The 19997-nt window shown below is 41.8% G+C and overlaps 1 protein-coding gene across 1 annotated transcript in view; it reads left to right on the top strand.

Moving 5' to 3' along the window:
• The window catches only part of LOC126190913 (transmembrane 9 superfamily member 4), a 59897-nt gene that overhangs the window by 35334 nt on the left and 4566 nt on the right, over positions 1-19997 (top strand). Inside the window, exons 7-8 of the mRNA XM_049931543.1 lie at positions 2213-2370; positions 17035-17294. Coding sequence (XP_049787500.1) covers positions 2213-2370; positions 17035-17294 — 418 coding nt within the window. The remainder of the gene's footprint in view (positions 1-2212; positions 2371-17034; positions 17295-19997) is intronic.

Below are 19997 nucleotides of genomic sequence, written 5' to 3'. Positions count from 1 at the left end.
TTTAAGCATGTTAAGTGAGAAAACGTTTGGGGAAGATTTGACACTGTGCTTAAAGTTTGTTGGTAGTTGCTAAGAGCTCACATTGTGAAACACTAGATGAATATAAACAGGGTAATTTGCACTCCGTTTTAAGCAAAAGCTAGTTTTTCCACATCTCCATGTTTTACATATCTCCTGAACTGTGTGAGGTACAATGATACAATATTGCAGATACATTGAGTGATAATATATGTAGATATTGTTTGCAAATATAGTGAGTAGTAAAGAAGTAATAAATTAAACCTTCATGTCTAATGCTGATATTGCATGAACAGCAAACATGTAGTAAGCGATAAACATTATCCCATTCACCATTTTTGGGGGGGGGGGGGGGGGTGAGAAAAAGTTTCATAGAGATTTGAAATTGTGTGTAAAATTTGTTGGAAGCCACTTAATTGCTATCATTCTCAAATAATGGGTGAATGAAGTCTGGGTATCTGTGTGCCATGCATTATGCTGCCTCAAGACAAAGACACAGTTTTGAACTGTAATATTCATCTTATTGTGTTGAAGTGTTAACATAATAGTATACTGCTTAATGAGTAGATTATGAAAACTTTTTAAATTCAGTCAATATTTAGACGAAATTGAAAACTGAATTTGCCACTACGTTACAGCTTGTATCAGGTTCCAGCATAGTGTTTTAGTATTACAGACTGGTGGCCTGGTGTAATGTTAAGCTCTCTCTATACAGCTTAAGCATTTTCGTGGCCTTAATTGTTGAAGAATGCTGGTTCTGCTTTCTTGCAGCGCCAATGTCTTCTGGTAGCACCGGACGCTTCTCCGAAGATTTCACTGCTAGGAAGGGGACATTTTCACTCTCTCCCCTCTCTCTTCTTATTTAAAAAATATGATACTCTTGGAATATCATTCAATGTACCAGAACATATTTATTTCCACTTTGTACAAAAAAAAAACTAAACTTTATGACCTAAGCCCACACATTACCGGGCACCCACAATCAATTAATTACACATTTTTGAACACAATTAATACATAAGCTTTTATCTGGCTGACTATCCACGCCCAGTCCATGTACTCTCAACAGCAGTTCAATGTCTAATAAACAGTCACTATTTTGAGTCTCTCCATTTGTTTTTTAACAATACAATACTACATTACTCTTTGCAGCCGGCCACGGAGCTTCCGGGCCGTATTTGTTTATTCTTGGCAGGTCGTGCTGAACACTTGCCAGCACCAACGAATTATCTCCCTGCCAGTTTCGCCTGCACAAACAATAAATGGGTGCAGTATCCCATGCTCATCCTTATGCCCTGCTTTAAAATAATGCGTGTTCGAAACGGCTGGAACACAAGTGTCTCCAGACTTTCGTAAAATTCTGGGGGCAGTACAAGATGTATCTGTACCACAGTCTTACTGCTATGGAGTATGGCTACAAGAGATACAGAAATGATGTTACCAATACAGAAAATATAGTTCATTACATTTAATGACATTGTGAACGAGTGAATGTTTGCCTTGAGAAATTAAGTGAATTACGTGTTATTTTTACTGACCTACGTGAAACATGCCGCCACATTGGGAGATAAAACTGTTCTTGGTGTGTGTGTGTGTGTGTGTGTGTGTGTGTGTGTGTGTGTGAATATTGAGAGAATATAATTGCAATTTTCATAAATGATTTCCTTTTCTTGTTAATGTTTGCTGTTACATTTGACCACATGAAAAAATATAGGTAATCGGATCTTAAAGTTGCTTATGATTAAATACATAACAATTCTTTTCTTCTGCATCAGATTTATACATAATAGTTTGTCAATTAAGTTTAAAATATGATCAGTTTGTTATTTGCATATTTTTTGTTGTTGAAACACTGTTCTTTGAATTGTGAATGAGATGGTGTTTACAATAATTGTACACAAGATTAGTTAACCTCATTCATGGTGTTGCTCCCACAGAATGTTTATTTCTTGGTTTTGTTTGCAGAACTTGAATGAGCGAAACATTCACATCCTGAGATGTATGAGACTGAAGTCTTTCCAAATATGAGTTGATTAAGTGTGCCTCCAGCAGACAGTGATATAGTAATTATTTTTGTCTTTTGACTGTGTGTGTTTCATCAGTGTTAAACGGACTTAAATTGTATTGATTTTTTTTTATGTTACATTGTGCGTACATACATCTGTGCTTATTATTCCATTGTGTTGTTTTTTAGTCTTTGCAATGCTGGGCATGCTTTCACCGGCATCTCGGGGAGCCCTCATGACTGCAGCAATTTTTCTCTACGTCTTTATGGGTCTGATTGCTGGTTATTTTTCTGCAAGGTTATATAAGACAATGAAAGGAAGAGAATGGAAGAGGGCAGCTTTTCTGGTAGGTTATTTGTTGGGACATTTGTGCATTTTGTATTGTGCCGCATTTACACCACTGTAATTCATAACAAGGATGTATTAGGGAATTGTTTTTTTCTTTCAGGTATATACGAGGATTCCTTGTTATAAGTGCGGCAGGAGACATATAGAACAAATTTTTACTTGACGGAAAAATTCTGTGATTAATACGTAAATTTATACTCGCGGGTTATGCTAAATCAGTAATTCCAGTCATTAGCACTACAGCTTACAAAAAGTGATTGTTTTTTATTTGTCACAAACATTCATATGTTGTCCAGTTGTGTATGGTATATTGTGAAACATTCATCCACATGAAGGGCAACTAAACAAACATTACATTCGAAACAGGTTTCCCCCATGTTCTCTTCATTCATAACATATTTTGCTCCTTCTAGAGCAATTAGTTTTTGTCCAAGTTGGCACTATTTTCACTGGAAAATTCTCCAGCTTGCGGCTTGAAGCCTTAGTGGAATTTCTACATTACTTTATTGTCCCTTACAAGTGTAGAATGGAAAAGTACATTCTTCAAGAGCTGCTCTGCCGCAATGAGCCAGAATGTCATTGAAATTGTCTTGGGTGCTGGGTTCAGTATGTGGCAAATTATTCTTGCATTTAACATTGGTGTGTCCAGGGATATAAATACATCTTCTGATACTCCTTGAAAATCTTCTCGTAAGTGGATATGAGGACAGATGATCACATTTGTCAATTCCACCCATTTCTTGGTTGAAGTCGATAAAACAGTTCGGTCTTAACCTTTTGTCCAGCACCTCCAAATACTCTGGTCTGTCATTAAATGTTGACATTAGGTGAAAGTTTTTCCAAGCAACCCATTTCACTGCAAGAATATTGTTTCATAAAGCAAATGTTAGTTCCTCTTTCCTCAGTTTAGTTCTATTGAGCACGGGTGGCATATTTTTTCTTGTTGGTCTTACAGCATGAGTGAGTTGTTGTGCCTAGCAAATCCCTGAGCAGGTTGGTAGAGCTACACTGGTTGTCCATGTTAATTGTGTTAATTGTTCCATGTTAATTGTTCCATGTTAATTGTTCCATGTTAATAGTTCTCTGTTCCCCAGAGTCTCTCACAGTTCCTCTCTTCCAGCATGTATCTTCTGATTAGAACAGCATCCATTCTCTGAAGAGAAGAGCATACTTTATGTATCTTTATGCCAAATCTGATTCTCTTTGATGGATTATATAGAACATTGGAGATTACTCAAATGCTCCAGTGCCTGTAAGCTGACTTCCATGCAGAACAGAGTTTATACAGTATGTTGCCACAGCCATTTGATTACAAGTCACTCTTTTTTTAAAGTTCATAACACTTTTACAAACTGACCTAGCTTGCCATACATAAAGTGCTGCTGTCTTAGGGACAGTACAATTCATCCTGGAAATTATATATGAAGTAGCCAGTAGTAGGCCAGTGTATGTGACACGAGCTATAGTTATAGAAGTATGGGTCAGTACCTTAGTTTGGGGGAGGGAGGGAATTTTTATTGTAAAATAGCTTCACCTAATGTCCATCAGTTATCCTTAATTTACTTAAAAACTCGTTCACATTATCAAACTTTGCTTGTTTAAGGCTTATGCTGGCTGGTTCCACATAACTTCAAGAATAACCTTTTTTCCCTAGTTTTAATATTGTTGCCTTACACATTGCAAGTTGCACCAGAAAATATACTTTGATGTAATTGTGTAGATAAAAAATCTGCTCAACAAGCAGTGGCAGGAGAAAACACACATAAAGGTATTGAAATTTGCAAGCTTTTGGAACCAGTGGCTCCTCCTCCTGACAAAGTGTGAAGGTGAAGGAAGACGGGTGAAGAAAAATAACTGCAGGAAACTGGGAGAGTTTGGAAAAGTTGCCCAGAACCCCAGAGCAGGAGAAACTTACCAGTCAGGAAGGAAAGAGTGATTGATGGGGACTGCACTAGATGAGTTTTGAAAACATGAGAGTTCTCAGCTCAAAAGTTCAGTATTTCCATTTGCCACCTGCATCTCAACACCACCTCTATGTAGGGAATAGTGATCTATCATTTTTATAAAAAAAATCAATGTCTCTATGCCAAGCTGAGAATTTTTGATGTTGCAATACCAGAGAAGGAAAGTTGCTACTCACCTTATAGCAGAGATGCTGACTCACGATAGGCACAGCACAGCAAATAGATTCACACAACTATAGCTTTCGGCCATTAAGGCCTTTGTCAGCAGTAGACACACACACACACACACACACACACACACACACACACACACACACACACACACAAACGCGCTCGCATTTCCGCGCGCGCGCGCACAAACGCAGCTTGCACACACGTCTGCAGTCTCAGAGAGCTGAAACTACACTTAATGGCCGAAAGCTATAATTGTGTGAATCTTTTTGCTGTGCCTATTGCGACTCAGCATCTCTGCCATATGGTGAGTAGCAACTTTCCTTCTCTGGTACTGTTACATTCCATCCTGGATTATCCATTGTTTAATTTTTTATGTTGCTGTTATATAATGTGAAAGTACACTCAGGAGCATATGAATTACATAAGGTTGCAGCGTCAGTGAGAGCTGTTGCCACAATGGCGTTTAGCATGTCATGTTACTGGGATATTGTCGGACGTTGTATAGGCCACTGGTTCAACAGCTGCATGCACGATTGATAAGGAAAGAAGTATCAATGGATTTGAGCCTGGTCATAAGTGGTTATCCAAAGTGTGGTGCACACCTTCTCTGACACTGTGCAGATACGGAGCTTTTCATGTTCCACCTTATCAGTGGTGTACTTTGAATAGCTGGACTAGAGGGAAACCTCTGTTTTGAAAAACTGTGTGTCTGACAAGAGTAACTGTTTATTATTGCAGATTATAATAGCAGATAGATGTGCCACAGTGCAACAATTGGGCTAGTTCACCAAAACTGGTGAGTAGCCATGCTGTTCAGAAAATTCTCCTCATTAAGGGCATAGAAAGGGAACTGTATACTGTTGTTTCATCTAACATGCTCCTGATCTTGGACATGCTGCATCATTACCTGTTACTCGTTATTATTAAAAACCAGCTCTTTTTATTATTACAACCTGTTTTGACCTCTAGACCATTCTCAAGTGATTAGTAATTAGTTATGCAGTATATCCAAGATGAGGAGCACTGTTGGACAAAATAACATGTCATTTGTCCAGCCTGATATGAAGGGTGCTTTTTCGTTACAACAGATTGTAAACTTCTTTTGTGATAACCATTTCCTGATTACTTGAAATTGGCCTAGGGGCTGAAATTAATTGTGACAGTAAATATGGTTTTATGTAACAACAGCTGCTGTTTAATGTAATTCCTTTACACATTTGCTCACAGCATGTCACAGGACACAGGAACACCATGGTTGGTCTCTCAGGAAGTTCGAGAACAGGCCACGTGGCCTAATGGTCACACCGATGGCAATGTGTTGTATTAGAACATTGAAAACCACACAAGGCAGCAGGTTTGTTTTATAGGGAGGGGGAGATGTTTACATTAGATGAAAAAGCCTCCTAACATATCTACCATAGTTTGTTACAAACAAATGATACGGAAACCTACTATTCAGAAGTACAGTCATATTCACTTACTTGCCTGCAGCACCTTGCGTGTGACTAGTACCTTTAGGAAGAGTATACACCACATCGTCACTACTGAATTGTGAGCATTATCTTTGAGGAACATTCCACCTCCAAAAGGGTGCTTGTGTGCCCTCTTGAGTCAATTATGTGTAGCACACCTAGGACACCAATGAGCTGGTTGTGCACTCCATGGGACTAACTCTGTTCAGTCTCCACCAGTAGTGGGCACTAAATGGAGCGATCATACACCAGGGTTGTACCCAAAATCTTTTGGTATCTTGCCAACGAGGGACATAGTTTTGTAGTTTCTGAGCCTCATACTTGATTCCACACTTAAAGGACCTAGAAGGCAGTGAATATCTTGATGTGACTTATTTATAGATGTCCATGAACCATGGACCTTGGCGTTGGTGGGGAGGCTTGCGTGCCTCAGCGATACAGATAGCCGTACCGTAGGTGCAACCACAACGGAGGGGTATCTGTTGAGAGGCCAGACAAACGTGTGGTTCCTGAAGAGGGGCAGCAGCCTTTTCAGTAGTTGCAAGGGCAACAGTCTGGATGATTGACTGATCTGGCCTTGTAACACAAACCAAAATGGCCTTGCTGTGCTGGTACTGCTAACGGCTGAAAGCAAGGGGAAACTACGGCCGTAATTTTTCCCGAGGGCATGCAGCTTTACTGTATGGTTAAATGATGATGGCATCGTCTTGGGTAAAATATTCCGGAGATAAAATAGTCCCCCATTCGGATCTCCGGGCGGGGACTGCTCAAGAGGATGTCGTTATCAGGAGAAAGAAAGCTGGCGTTCTACGGATCGGAACGTGTAATGTCAGATCCCTTAATCGGGCAGGTAGGTTAGAAAATTTAAAAAGGAAAATGGATAGGTTAAAGTTAGATATAGTGGGAATTAGTGAAGTTTGGTGGAAGGAGGAACAAGACTTCTGGTCAGGTGACTATAGGGTTACAAACACAAAATCAAATAGGATTTAATGCAGGAGTAGATTTAATAATGAATAGGAAAATAGGAATGCGGGTAAGCTACTACAAACAGCTTAGTGAACACATTATTGTGGCCGAGATAGATACAAAGCCCACGCCTACTACAGTAGTACAAGTTTATATGCCAACTAGCTCTGCAGATGGCGAAGAAATTGAAGAAATGTATGATGAAATAAAAGAAATTATTCAGATAGTGAAGGCTGACGAAAATTTAATAGTCATGGGTAACTGGAATTCTGTAGTAGGAAAAGGGAGAGAAGGAAATGTAGGTGAATATGGATTGGGGCTAAGAAATGAAAGAGGAAGCCGCCTTGTAGAATTTTGCACAGAGCATAAGTTAATCATAGCTAACACTTGGTTCAAGAATCATAAAAGAAGGTTGTATACATGGAAGAATCCTGGAGATACTAAAAGGTATCAGATAGATTATATAATGGTAAGACAGAGATTTAGGAACCAGGTTTTAAATTGTAAGACATTTCCAGGAGCAGATGTGGACTCTGACCACAATCTATTGGTTATGATCTGTAGATTAAAACTGAAGAAACTGCAAAAAGGTGAGAATTTAAGTAGATGGGACCTGGATAAACTGACTACACCAGAGGTTGTAGAGTTTCAGGGAGAGCATAAGGGAACAATTGACAGAAATGGGGGAAAGAAATACAGTAGAAGAAGAATGGGTAGCTCTGAGGGATGAAGTAGTGAAGGCAGCAGAGGATCAAGTAGGTAAAAAGACTAGGGCTAGTAGAAATCCTTGGGTGACAGAAGAAATACTAAATTTAATTGATGAAAGGAGAAAATATAAAAATGCAGTAAATGAAGCAGGCAAAAAGGAATACAAACGTCTCAAAAATGAGATCAACAGGAAGTGCAAAATGGCTAAGCAGGCATGGCTAGAGGACAAATGTAAGGATGTAGAGGCTTATCTCACTAGGGGTAAGATAGATACAGCCTACAGGAAAATTAGAGAGACCTTCAGAGTAAAGAGAACCACTTGTACGAATATCAAAAGCTCAGATGGAAACCCAGTTCTAAGCAAAGAAGGGAAAGCAGAAAGGTGGAAGGAGTATATAGAGGGTCTGTACAAGGGCAATGTACTTGGGGACAATATTATGAAAATGGAAGAGGATTTGGGTGAAGATGAAATGGGAGATACGATACTGTGTGAAGAGTTTGACAGAGCACTGAAAGACCTGAGTCGAAACAAGGCCCCGGGAGTAGACAACATTCCATTAGAACTACTGACAGTCTTGGGAGAGCCAGTCCTGACAAAACTCTACCATCTGGTGAGCAAGATGTATGAAACAGGTGAAATACCCTCAGGCTTCAAGAAGAATATAATAATTCCTATCCCAAAGAAAGCAGGTGTTGACAGATGTGAAAATTACCAAACTATCAGTTTAATAAGTCATGGCTGCAAAATACTAACGCGGATTCTTTACAGACAAATGGAAAAACTAATAGAAGCCGACCTCGGGGAAGATCATTCCATAGAAATGTTGGAACACGTGAGGCAATACTGACCCTATGACTTATCTTAGAAGCTAGATTAAGGAAAGGCAAACCTACATTTCTAGCATTTGTAGACTTAGAGAAAGCTTTTGACAATGTTGATTGGAATACTCTCTTTCAAATTCTGAAGGTGGCAGGGGTAAAATACAGGGAGCGAAAGGCTATTTACAATTTGTACAGAAACCAGATGGCAGTTATAAGAGTCAAGGGGCATGAAAGGGAAGCAGTGGTTGGGAAGGGAGTGAGACAGGGTTGTAGCCTCTCCCCGATGTTATTCAATCTGTATATTGAGGAAGCAGTGAAGGAAAAAAAAATTGGAGTAGGTATTAAAATCCATGGAGAAGAAATAAAAACGTTGAGGTTCGCCGATGACATTGTAATTCTGTCAGAGACAGCAAAGGACTTGGAAGAGCAGTTGGATGGAATGGATAGTGTCTTGAAAGGAGGGTATAAGATGAATATCAACAAAAGCATAAGAGGATAATGGAACGTAGTCGAATTAAGTCAGGTGATGCCGAGGGAATTAGATTAGGAAATGAGACACTTAAAGTAGTAAAGGAGTTTTGCTATTTAGGGAGCAAAATAACTGATGATGGTCGAAGTAGAGAAGATATAAAATGCAGACTGGCAATGGCAAGGAAAGCATTTCTGAAGAAGAGAAATTTGTTAACATTGAGTATAGATTTAAGTATCGGGAAGTCTTTCCTAACAGTGTTTGTATGAAGTGTAGCCATGTATGGATATGAAACGTGGACGATAAATAGGTTAGATAAGAAGAGAATAGAAGCTTTTGAAATGTGGTGCTACAGAAGAATGCTGAAGATTAGATGGGTAGATCACATAACTAATGAGGAAGTATTGAATAGGATTGGGGAGAAGAGAAGTTTGTAGCACAACTTGACTTTAAGAAGGGATCGGTTGGTAGGACATGTGTTGAGGCATCAAGGGATCACAAATTTATCAGTGGAGGGCAGCGTGGAGGGTAAAAATCGTAGAGGGAGACCAAGAGATGAATACACTAAATAGATTCAGAAGGATGTAGGTTGCAGTAGGTACTTAGAGATGAAGAAGCTTGCACAGGATAGAGAAGCATGGAGAGCTGCATCAAACTAGTCTCAGGACTGAAGACAACAACAACAACAACAACAACAACAACAACAGGGTAGGATACAGGGCCTGTCTGCTTGAGTTTTATAAAGTTTTCATGAGATTCTGGCTAGATTATGGTTGCACAGCATATGGATTATAGAGACCTACTTACCTACACACCATTGATTCTGACCACGTTCTTCAGGACGAGCCCTATACCAAGTCTCTGTGCTGAAGCTAGAGGCTACCACTTACCATCAAGCAGCAAATGGTGGGCCAGGCATGTAAGATTCTCTATGTTTCAGTCTTGAGCGTACCAAACCATTGTTAGCCTTGCTATGTAAGAAATTTTCTCAAATTGTCTCTGAGCAATGAGACCATTTGGGTTGTATGTGAAGCTTGAACTAGATACTTTGTGTGGGTCAAGTACCAAATCATATTCCGTATTGTGACTGATTGCCACCCAATTTACAGGAGCAGCCTTGAGTAATTTTTAGAGGTAGTGAGGTAAAAGAGAAAGTGCACTCTGGCACATGTTTTTAGGACAATTTTTTTAAAGAAATTTTATATGAGCACCAGTACATTATAGCTGTATTTACAGACAAGTCTCGGCTCAGTGATATTTCCTGATTGTGTCCTCAAGCTCCCGTAACTACATGAATTTCTGTGATTATGCAATTACCTGTAGCCTCGAGGGCATTGGAGCAAATGAGAAGCATTTGGATTGAAATATTCCTCATCCGCTCCCTCTTCTTTAGTGGTCTACTGTTTCTACAATACTATACTCAGCAGACAATACAGCAGAATGTACAGAACTGCCTTTCTCACATACAGTGTCTTGGGAAGGAGGTGTAGTCCTGCTGGCTGCCAGGGTACATGGTAATTCATAGCAACAAATTGGCAGATGTAGCAGCAAAGGAGAGAAACAATGGTAATACGGTGGTTCATGGATCATCGCCCTGACATGTGATGAACTCACTTCTGGGGGACAGAGTCATGTCTAGTTGGGAAAAAGAATCGTTGGAGTGATGGACAATAAGCTGCTGTTAGCAAAATCAGCAAACATGGCTGTAGCTTATTTCCTTACAACCATGCAGAAGGGATGAGGTCCTTCTCACCTGTCTACAGAATGCATAATGCGTGGCTTCTTACTCCAACGATAGGACCTTCCAGTGTATGGTGATTGTGGTGTACAAATACAGTGTGCCACATTTTAGTTGACTACTTTTACCTTCTGACATTAGGGTAGTGTCTGATGTATTTGTAGACCTAAGTTTTATTTTTGTTGACAATGAGACAAATGTGGCACGACTTTGAAGATTCTGTGAAATGTCCAACAAAGTCTAGGGAGGAGTTATTAATATGTTACTTGGGTGACTGACTCATCCATATTTTCTGTAAGTCATCAGCAAACTACAACCCCTGACAATAAAATTTGGTGAATGAAGTCAGAACGGTCAATCAGGCAACACTGGCAACTCACAACACTGCACCTGCATAGCCCCCGGTGTTGGTAATCTGCCCCCAGCATAGTTCAGTTGAGCACCCTGTGTGTTCCATGTTAGACCTGTTGGATGAAGTGCTTCTTTAGTGCGTTGGTTCTGAACTGAGAACAGGACAATGAATGAACAAAGGATCAATTTAAAGTTTTGTTTTAAGCTTGGTAAGACACTGAAAGAAATGCATGCAATGCTGGTACGTGTTTATGGGGATCAAACACTGTCCATTTAAGTGTGTGTAAGAGTGGTTCACTCGTTTTGAAGGAGACTGGGAAAGTGTTTCTGACAGTCCACATAGTGGATGACCGGCGACTTCCGTCAGTGACGAAAACATTGAGAAAGTGAGGACATTAATCATGAACAACAGTTGATTAACTGTGCGCATGATAACGGATGAACTGCAGGTGAACCGTGAATCTGTGTGACAAATCCTTACCCAGGAGTTAGGGAAGAGAAAAATTGTCTTCTGCCACATCACTTGACTGATGATCAGAAGCAGTCATGTTTAGAGGCTTCACAGGATTTTGGTGAAATGATGGATGCGACACCCAATTTCCTGAACCGTATTCACTAAGGATGAAACCTGGTGTCTCTGGTACAACTCTGAAACGAAGCGGTGAAGCATAGAATGGCGTTCTCCAACATCACCGTGTTGGAAAAAGGTCAGAGCCGAAAAATCATGCATCAAAACAATGCTTATCACCTTTTTCAGTAGTCAAGGAATTATCCACAAGGAATTTCTACCTGACGAAACAATACTGAATGCTGCACAGTACGTTGAAATTTTGACCCTTTTCATGCAACGTCTCCGCAGGTTACGACCCCAGTATGCACAACAAAGTTCCTGTTTTTTTGTTCACAACAACGCTTGCCCACACACAGCCAATATCATCACTCAAACTCGCTTTGAAAGGAAAGAGATTTGATAATATTCCTGGCACCCAACGAAACGTGACACGGCTGTTGAACACCATCACAAAGGAGGACTTCATGCAAAGTTTCCAGGACATGAAGTGCAGAGCTCAGTGGTGCATAGTTGTAGGAGGTGACTATTTCGAAGGACAGTAAGGTAACTGTAGTTCATAGGTCATCTACGTTAATGTTACAGGACTGTTCACTGAACTTTGTCATAGGTTGTACATATCCCTTTCTTATTTTTTAGTTATCTTTTCATATTATCCATGTTTTTAAAAGAAAATTTTAGAACATGTAGCCGAAATTGCAGCATTTTACAGGTTGTGGCAATGTGCATGTTGCCACAAGTAATTTTGGGAGGCAGTGAGTACAATTTTAAGCAAAACTTATTTAACCCTTTTTTAATGTTACATTACTCGAAAAGTGTCTCCAATTCCATTTTTAATGTTAGGATGTTGTAAAAAGTCAGAGATGTTGTATTATTAATTTATAGTAGATTTTTACCATTCCCTACACTTTACCTAAGTAATACTTGACAATGTAGTATTTATTTTTAAGTTACACTGTTATTCCCTTTTGAATACATTACCTGAATTAGCCGTTGTTCTCATGGGTCATTTATTGCACAATTTTATTCCCTGGCAGAAAATGCTGTTTATATAACATAATAAACTGTGGCTTTCTGTGCTCTGTGTGTATTGCGAGTAAAATCTGTTTTTAGAATTGTCTTCAGTCTTAATTAGACTGGCTATCACCCTTCAAAAGACTTTGAGAACTTGTATACATGAGGTCTGCTAAGTGAACCTGGAACAATAAAACATTTTACCAAGACAGTTCTTTACCTTACGCTGTACACTTCAGTAATTGCTCCTCCTTCACCAGCTACGACCATTATTGAGTACTGTACGGCAATGACACTTAACTCGCATTCAGAAGAATGGCAGTTAAATCTATGCCTGGCCGTACAGGTTTAGGATTTTTGGTACTTTCCCTAAATTGCTTAAGGCAAATGTCACGATGATGCAGTTGAAAAGGACACTGACCTGGTTCTTGTAGTCTCTCCTCAGTAACACCTCTTGATCACGGCTGTGCTGAAAGTTTACATGAGGGTGGGACGCTGAATGTATAAAAATGTACAAATCACCACCATTTAGTTTGCATTAACACAAACATTTATTCCTTGCAAAGTTTGATTAGGAATAACAGTGACCTGTTTGTTAACAGTGAAAAATTGTTGGTTCACTGAACAAGGCCAGCGCCTACATTACCTAACAATCTCAGTCTAGTGGAAAAGTTAATTATTCTATTGTGGCACAAAATACAGTACACATTTGCTTGAAAATGTTACATTTTGCACTTAGTACTCTGTTGTAATTTATTATAGTGAATTACCCCTCAGTAGTTAATCTAATTCAGTTAGTGAGCATCACTTTGTCCAACAAGCTCTTGCTTCGATGGAAATAATATTCCATACTCCAGCTAATTACAACATAATTCACTTAAAATGTTCATTAATATAGGTTACAGTAATAACTTGAAAATTATTAAATATTAAAGTTCTTAGTTCCATAGATGACAGTGCGCATATTTTTGCACCTGACATAGGTTTTACTTGTGGACTTTCTAACTGCGAACTACCAATTTTGGGTGACATTGGATTACTGAAAGATGGGTGTAAGATTAAATTGTTACTTCATAAAGTACATTCTGCTTTGAAAATCAGGTAGGCTAGATTTTACTGTTTTGGATAGACAACAATTTCTATGGAATTTTAGTTTATAGAAAATGTTGTTGGTTAGAGATTTAAAAATACATATGCACTGTTACTGCTCAACGAAGTGGATGCTCTTGCTTAGGTGTTTCAGTGCCATATTGCCCACTAGCTTATTGCCCGCTGCTTCACGGGTTGAATTTCCAAGAACAGTGAAACATGTATTTTTTATTTCAAAAGAAGCCTAGTAGAAACTTTCATAGATTTAGCTTTGAAAATGCTTTCATAATGAACTAATTTCATAAAATATTTTCATCCCCTATTTCACTTCCGTAAGGGATTGATTTTCCAAAATCATTTAAAAACTGTTTTTTTCTTTTCTCCTCCCTCTCCACTCTCCACTCTCCCCCACTCTCCCCCACTCTCCCCCACTCTCCCCCACTCTCCCCCACTCTCCCCCACTCTCCCCCACTCTCCCCCACTCTCCCCCACTCTCCCCCACTCTCCCCCACTCTCCCCCACTCTCCCCCACTCTCCCCCACTCTCCCCCACTCTCCCCCACTCTCCCCCACTCTCCCCCACTCTCCCCCACTCTCCCCCACTCTCCCCCACTCTCCCCCACTCTCCCCCACTCTCCCCCACTCTCCCCCACTCTCCCCCACTCTCCCCCACTCTCCCCCACTCTCCCCCACTCTCCCCCACTCTCCCCCACTCTCCCCCACTCTCCCCCACTCTCCCCCACTCTCCCCCACTCTCCCCCACTCTCCCCCACTCTCCCCCACTCTCCCCCACTCTCCCCACTCTCCCCCACTCTCCCCCACTCTCCCCCACTCTCCCCCACTCTCCCCCACTCTCCCCCACTCTCCCCCACTCTCCCCCACTCTCCCCCACTCTCCCCCACTCTCCCCCACTCTCCCCCACTCTCCCCCACTCTCCCCCACTCTCCCCCACTCTCCCCCACTCTCCCCCACTCTCCCCCACTCTCCCCCACTCTCCCCCACTCTCCCCCACTCTCCCCCACTCTCCCCCACTCTCCCCCACTCTCCCCCACTCTCCCCCACTCTCCCCCACTCTCCCCCACTCTCCCCCACTCTCCCCCACTCTCCCCCACTCTCCCCCACTCTCCCCCACTCTCCCCCACTCTCCCCCACTCTCCCCCACTCTCCCCCACTCTCCCCCACTCTCCCCCACTCTCCCCCACTCTCCCCCACTCTCCCCCACTCTCCCCCACTCTCCCCCACTCTCCCCCACTCTCCCCCACTCTCCCCCACTCTCCCCCACTCTCCCCCACTCTCCCCCACTCTCCCCCACTCTCCCCCACTCTCCCCCACTCTCCCCCACTCTCCCCCACTCTCCCCCACTCTCCCCCACTCTCCCCCACTCTCCCCCACTCTCCCCCACTCTCCCCCACTCTCCCCCACTCTCCCCCCACTCTCCCCCACTCTCCCCCACTCTCCCCCACTCTCCCCCACTCTCCCCCACTCTCCCCCACTCTCCCCCACTCTCCCCCACTCTCCCCCACTCTCCCCCACTCTCCCCCACTCTCCCCCACTCTCCCCCACTCTCCCCCACTCTCCCCCACTCTCCCCCACTCTCCCCCACTCTCCCCCACTCTCCCCCACTCTCCCCCACTCTCCCCCACTCTCCCCCACTCTCCCCCACTCTCCCCCACTCTCCCCCACTCTCCCCCACTCTCCCCCACTCTCCCCCACTCTCCCCCACTCTCCCCCACTCTCCCCCACTCTCCCCCACTCTCCCCCACTCTCCCCCACTCTCCCCCACTCTCCCCCACTCTCCCCCACTCTCCCCCACTCTCCCCCACTCTCCCCCACTCTCCCCCACTCTCCCCCACTCTCCCCCACTCTCCCCCACTCTCCCCCACTCTCCCCCACTCTCCCCCACTCTCCCCCACTCTCCCCCACTCTCCCCCACTCTCCCCCACTCTCCCCCACTCTCCCCCACTCTCCCCCACTCTCCCCCACTCTCCCCCACTCTCCCCCACTCTCCCCCACTCTCCCCCACTCTCCCCCACTCTCCCCCACTCTCCCCCACTCTCCCCCACTCTCCCCCACTCTCCCCCACTCTCCCCCACTCTCCCCCACTCTCCCCCACTCTCCCCCACTCTCCCCCACTCTCCCCCACTCTCCCCCACTCTCCCCCACTCTCCCCCACTCTCCCCCACTCTCCCCCACTCTCCCCCCACTCTCCCCCACTCTGTCAAATAACAGTTGTCATCAGTGTTGCTTTTAAAATACTTAAGCAGTTCTTTAATAATGATTTACTGACAAAAAAAGTCTTTTACCCACTATTTCACCAGCGTAGGGGTTAAATTTCCAAAACTGCTGAAACTTGTGTTTCTTTATTTCTCATTAAGGAACCAGATACCAGTTTTCATAGGTCTTCCTTAAAAATTGCCTTAATAACAACCTACTTTCAAAAGCCTTTCATTTCCTATTTCACCCCCATAAACATGGAAATTTAAAAAATGCATTTTTAAACAACTGTTGCAGGATAAGGTAAACACCTTCTGCAAATTTAAAGTTTCTATCCTTAGTGGTCTGGGCTGGGGACGATGTTTCAGTGAGTGAGTGAGTCAGTCAGTCAGTCAGTTGGGACATTGCCTTTTACTTATAGAAATTAGGGTAAATTACATGAAATTATTAATGAGTTAGTTAATTGATGAAGGTTATCTGTCATATTGTACAGAAAAATTAAAGTAACAAAAAATTAGTCGAAGTTCCGACTCTAAGAATGGTTATGATGAAATCTGGGATGGTTGTGAACTTGAATGCTAATTATCTCTTCAGTCAATTAGTTTTTGATAATTCAGAGTATTTTATCAACAGATATTCTGTTGATGTTGGTCACCTTTCTCAAGTGTATTGGTTAACTCACAGGTTTTACATATTGTGAACTGTAATGCTGTCATCAATTAATTATATTTTCAGGTTGTGTATGTCTAAGTGAAAACTAATTACATCACTGTAAACAGGACAAACAAAATGATAGCCTGAACAATTGAGTGTAAAAGATTTAAATGTATTGAAGACAAGATAAAAATTAGCAAAAAATTGGTTTTTTAAGGGGGTAGAAAAACATAAGATGGGAAGAATGAGTCATACTATGTCACATGACAATAGGAGTTTTCTTTCCCCTTCTTTTGCTGTCCCAGCTTGTTCTGTCTCTAATAAGTGTCTTGGTGTGGTCATTAAATCCTAATCTTTCTATTTTGCCTTTTTTGTGCTCATTGGTTTCTTGTACATTATGTTTTCTGTACTGATAGTGTAAGTATCAGCTTTCAGCACATACTGTTTTGTTCTGTTTCAGACTGCCACTTTTTATCCAGCAATTGTTTTTGGAGTTTGTTTCTTCTTAAACTTTTTTATCTGGGGGAAACATTCCAGTGGTGCAGTACCATTCTCCACAATGGTGTCACTGTTATGCATGTGGTTTGGCATTTCCTTACCACTTGTATACTTGGGTTATTACTTTGGGTTTCGCAAACAGCCTTTCCAGCATCCAGTACGGACAAATCAGATTCCACGTCAAGTCCCAGATCAACTTTGGTACATGAATCCTTTCCTGTGGTGAGTGATCAATGACTTAATGATTTTTTTAGTGACAAGTAAATACTTATTTTGCCATTTTGCCTATGTTTTGAGTAATATGTAATGTATCTTATTTCATTCAGTGCATTTGCATACATTTTGCGGTAAACTTTCAACTGTCTTGCATATGTCTTAGTGTTATGGAATAGAGGTGTTAACAGAATAGTAAATTAAAAAGTTCTGGTTAGCTCTAAAGGTAATAAAATGCATTTAAAAATGAGGGTAATCCCAAAGTAAGGTCTCCTATTTTTTTATAAGTACACAGACATGTTTATTTCTACAATGGTTTACATCAGTTTACGGCTTGAAAATTTAGCTATTTTTTGACATAATCACCAATTCTGTCGATGCAATTTTATAGACGCTGTGGCAGTTTTTGTATGTCCATGTCATACCAACTTACTGCCATGCTGTTCAGGAAGTTATGAACTTTTTCTTTCACCTCGTCGTCGGAGCTGAATCGCTTTCCGGCCAAATGTTGTTTTTAACTTAGGGAACAGATGATAGTCACTGGGTGCCAAGTCAAGACTATAGGGTGGCTGGGTGATTATGTTCCATTGAAACTGTTGCAGGAGAGCAACGGTTTTGCTGAGCGATGTGTGGGCGAGCATTGTCAAGGAGAATGTGTATGCCTTTGTTCAACATTCCTCTTCTCCGGTTGTGAATTACACGTTTGAGTTTTTTCAGAGTCTCACAGTACCTGTCAGCATTAATTGTGCTCCCAATGGGCATAAAGTCGACCAACAATACCCCTTTCTGATCCCAAAAAGCTGTTGTCATGACTTTACCGGCGTACTGTGTTTGTTTGAATTTCTGCGGCTTTGGCAAAGAAGGATGCCGCCACTGGCGTGATTGTTGTTTGGTCTCGGGTGTAAAGTTGTATGCCCAGGTTTCGTCACCCGCGACAATTGAGTCCAGAAAGTTGTCCTGTTCGGCTGCAAGGCAGTGAAGAAATGCGCGGGAAGCATCAACTCGTTTGCTGCATGTGGTCCTCAGTCAGCATGCGTGGCACCAATCTTGCACACACCTTCCGGTAGTTCAATGTTTCCCTTAAAATTCTGTGAGTGGTGCTTCAGGAACCCCAGTAACCAACGTGCAGAGATCATCCTGATCCGCTGATCTTCATGCATGCTTTGCTCAACCTTCAACACTGTCTCCTCAGAAATTGATGGTCTCCTGCTCCTTTGTTCGCCTTGAATTTCGGTCTGACCAACTACAAACTCTCTACATCACTTACGAATTTTTGACATCCATGCACGACTCACCATACACTTCAGTCAATTGGCGATCGATTTCAATCGATGCAGTGCCCTTTGCGTTCAAAAACCAAATAACTGTGTGCAAATCGCACTTGGCGGTGACATCCAACGGGTGCTCCATTCTCAATGGCTGCCAAGCCAAGACTGAGCACCTCAGCGCGGCGTGTGCATGTTAACACAAAGCGTGTGAAGCACTCTTCATAACAGTGTGATCAACTGCCACACAAACAGAGTTCTACGCTTATAAAAAAATAGGAAACCTTACTTTTGGGATTACCCTCATAATTAAAATTGTGAGAATTTCTCATTTCTAATTTTTATGGGTCCTTGCATTTGATTTCAGTTATTTCCTGGATGTCAATATGATACCACATGTTATTATCTTCAGGCTTATGCATTCATGGAACCCTTGCTTGTATTTTTATGTTATCCACTGATCCTCCATTAGCTCATTATCTGCACTATTTCTTATTGTAGACACTCCAACAAAGAATGCGTAGATCCACTTAATAAAATCAGTTCATATGTCTGTCTACTCGGTTGTGCCTATTTACTTGCTGTCTTGCCTCTTTTCATTGTCAGTGATAGTTATTAGCAGAGTAATGACTGCAGCAGTTTCATTAAATCTATGACTGATTCTATATGTTAGAGAGGTTGACATCTTTGTGACCACGTTACATACTCGGCATGTACAGATAAAATTTAATGTGTGTGGTATTATTTGTGAGTGTATTCCATCAATGGGTTTCTTTTACCATGCTTTGAAAGTTAGTTACTTAATCTATATACTGTTTGTGCGGTACTTCACTTAGCAACTTACTCATGTTTGTTTTCCAGACAGTTGAGCCAGGACCATTTAATCCAAAAGGTCACTCTGGCAGTTTTAAGAAAGTAATGCAAATTGCTGTTTACCAGAAAACTTACCTTCCTGTCACACTGAAAGTATTCTGATAGAACTCATGTTTCCTAATGTACGCCCCCTCAAATAACTTCCGGAAGGTTGCACTAGTGTATCCTTATAATATTGCTCAGGCTTATTTCATACACACAAACAGCCACTGCCAGGATCTCAAAATGGCCCTCATGCATTATTTCTTTTTTTTGTGGGTTGGGAAGACATTACTTGCAGCAATAAGTGAATTGCTAGTTGGACATAGACGTTTGTATTTAGGCATTTGCAAGAAATGGTTGCATCAGCAGGCATGACATGATGAAACAAGAGGTCACCCACGTCATGTCAGCAGATGTGAAATGATGAAATAAGGTATCACCCAAATATACTTTGAGCACTAAGTTCAAAACGCATGTTCGAGCATAAGGTCTGTGACTAGTGCCCTCTCTTCTTTCTGTTGTGGCTAGATGTTATTTGTTGGCACAAATTTTATCAGTAAAAAGTAAAGAGGTGCAGGCAGTTATGGTTCCA

This window comes from Schistocerca cancellata, chromosome 6 (assembly GCF_023864275.1).
Source record: "Schistocerca cancellata isolate TAMUIC-IGC-003103 chromosome 6, iqSchCanc2.1, whole genome shotgun sequence".
NCBI classification, from domain to species: domain Eukaryota; kingdom Metazoa; phylum Arthropoda; class Insecta; order Orthoptera; family Acrididae; genus Schistocerca; species Schistocerca cancellata.
This window is presented reverse-complemented; position numbering and strand designations above follow the sequence as displayed.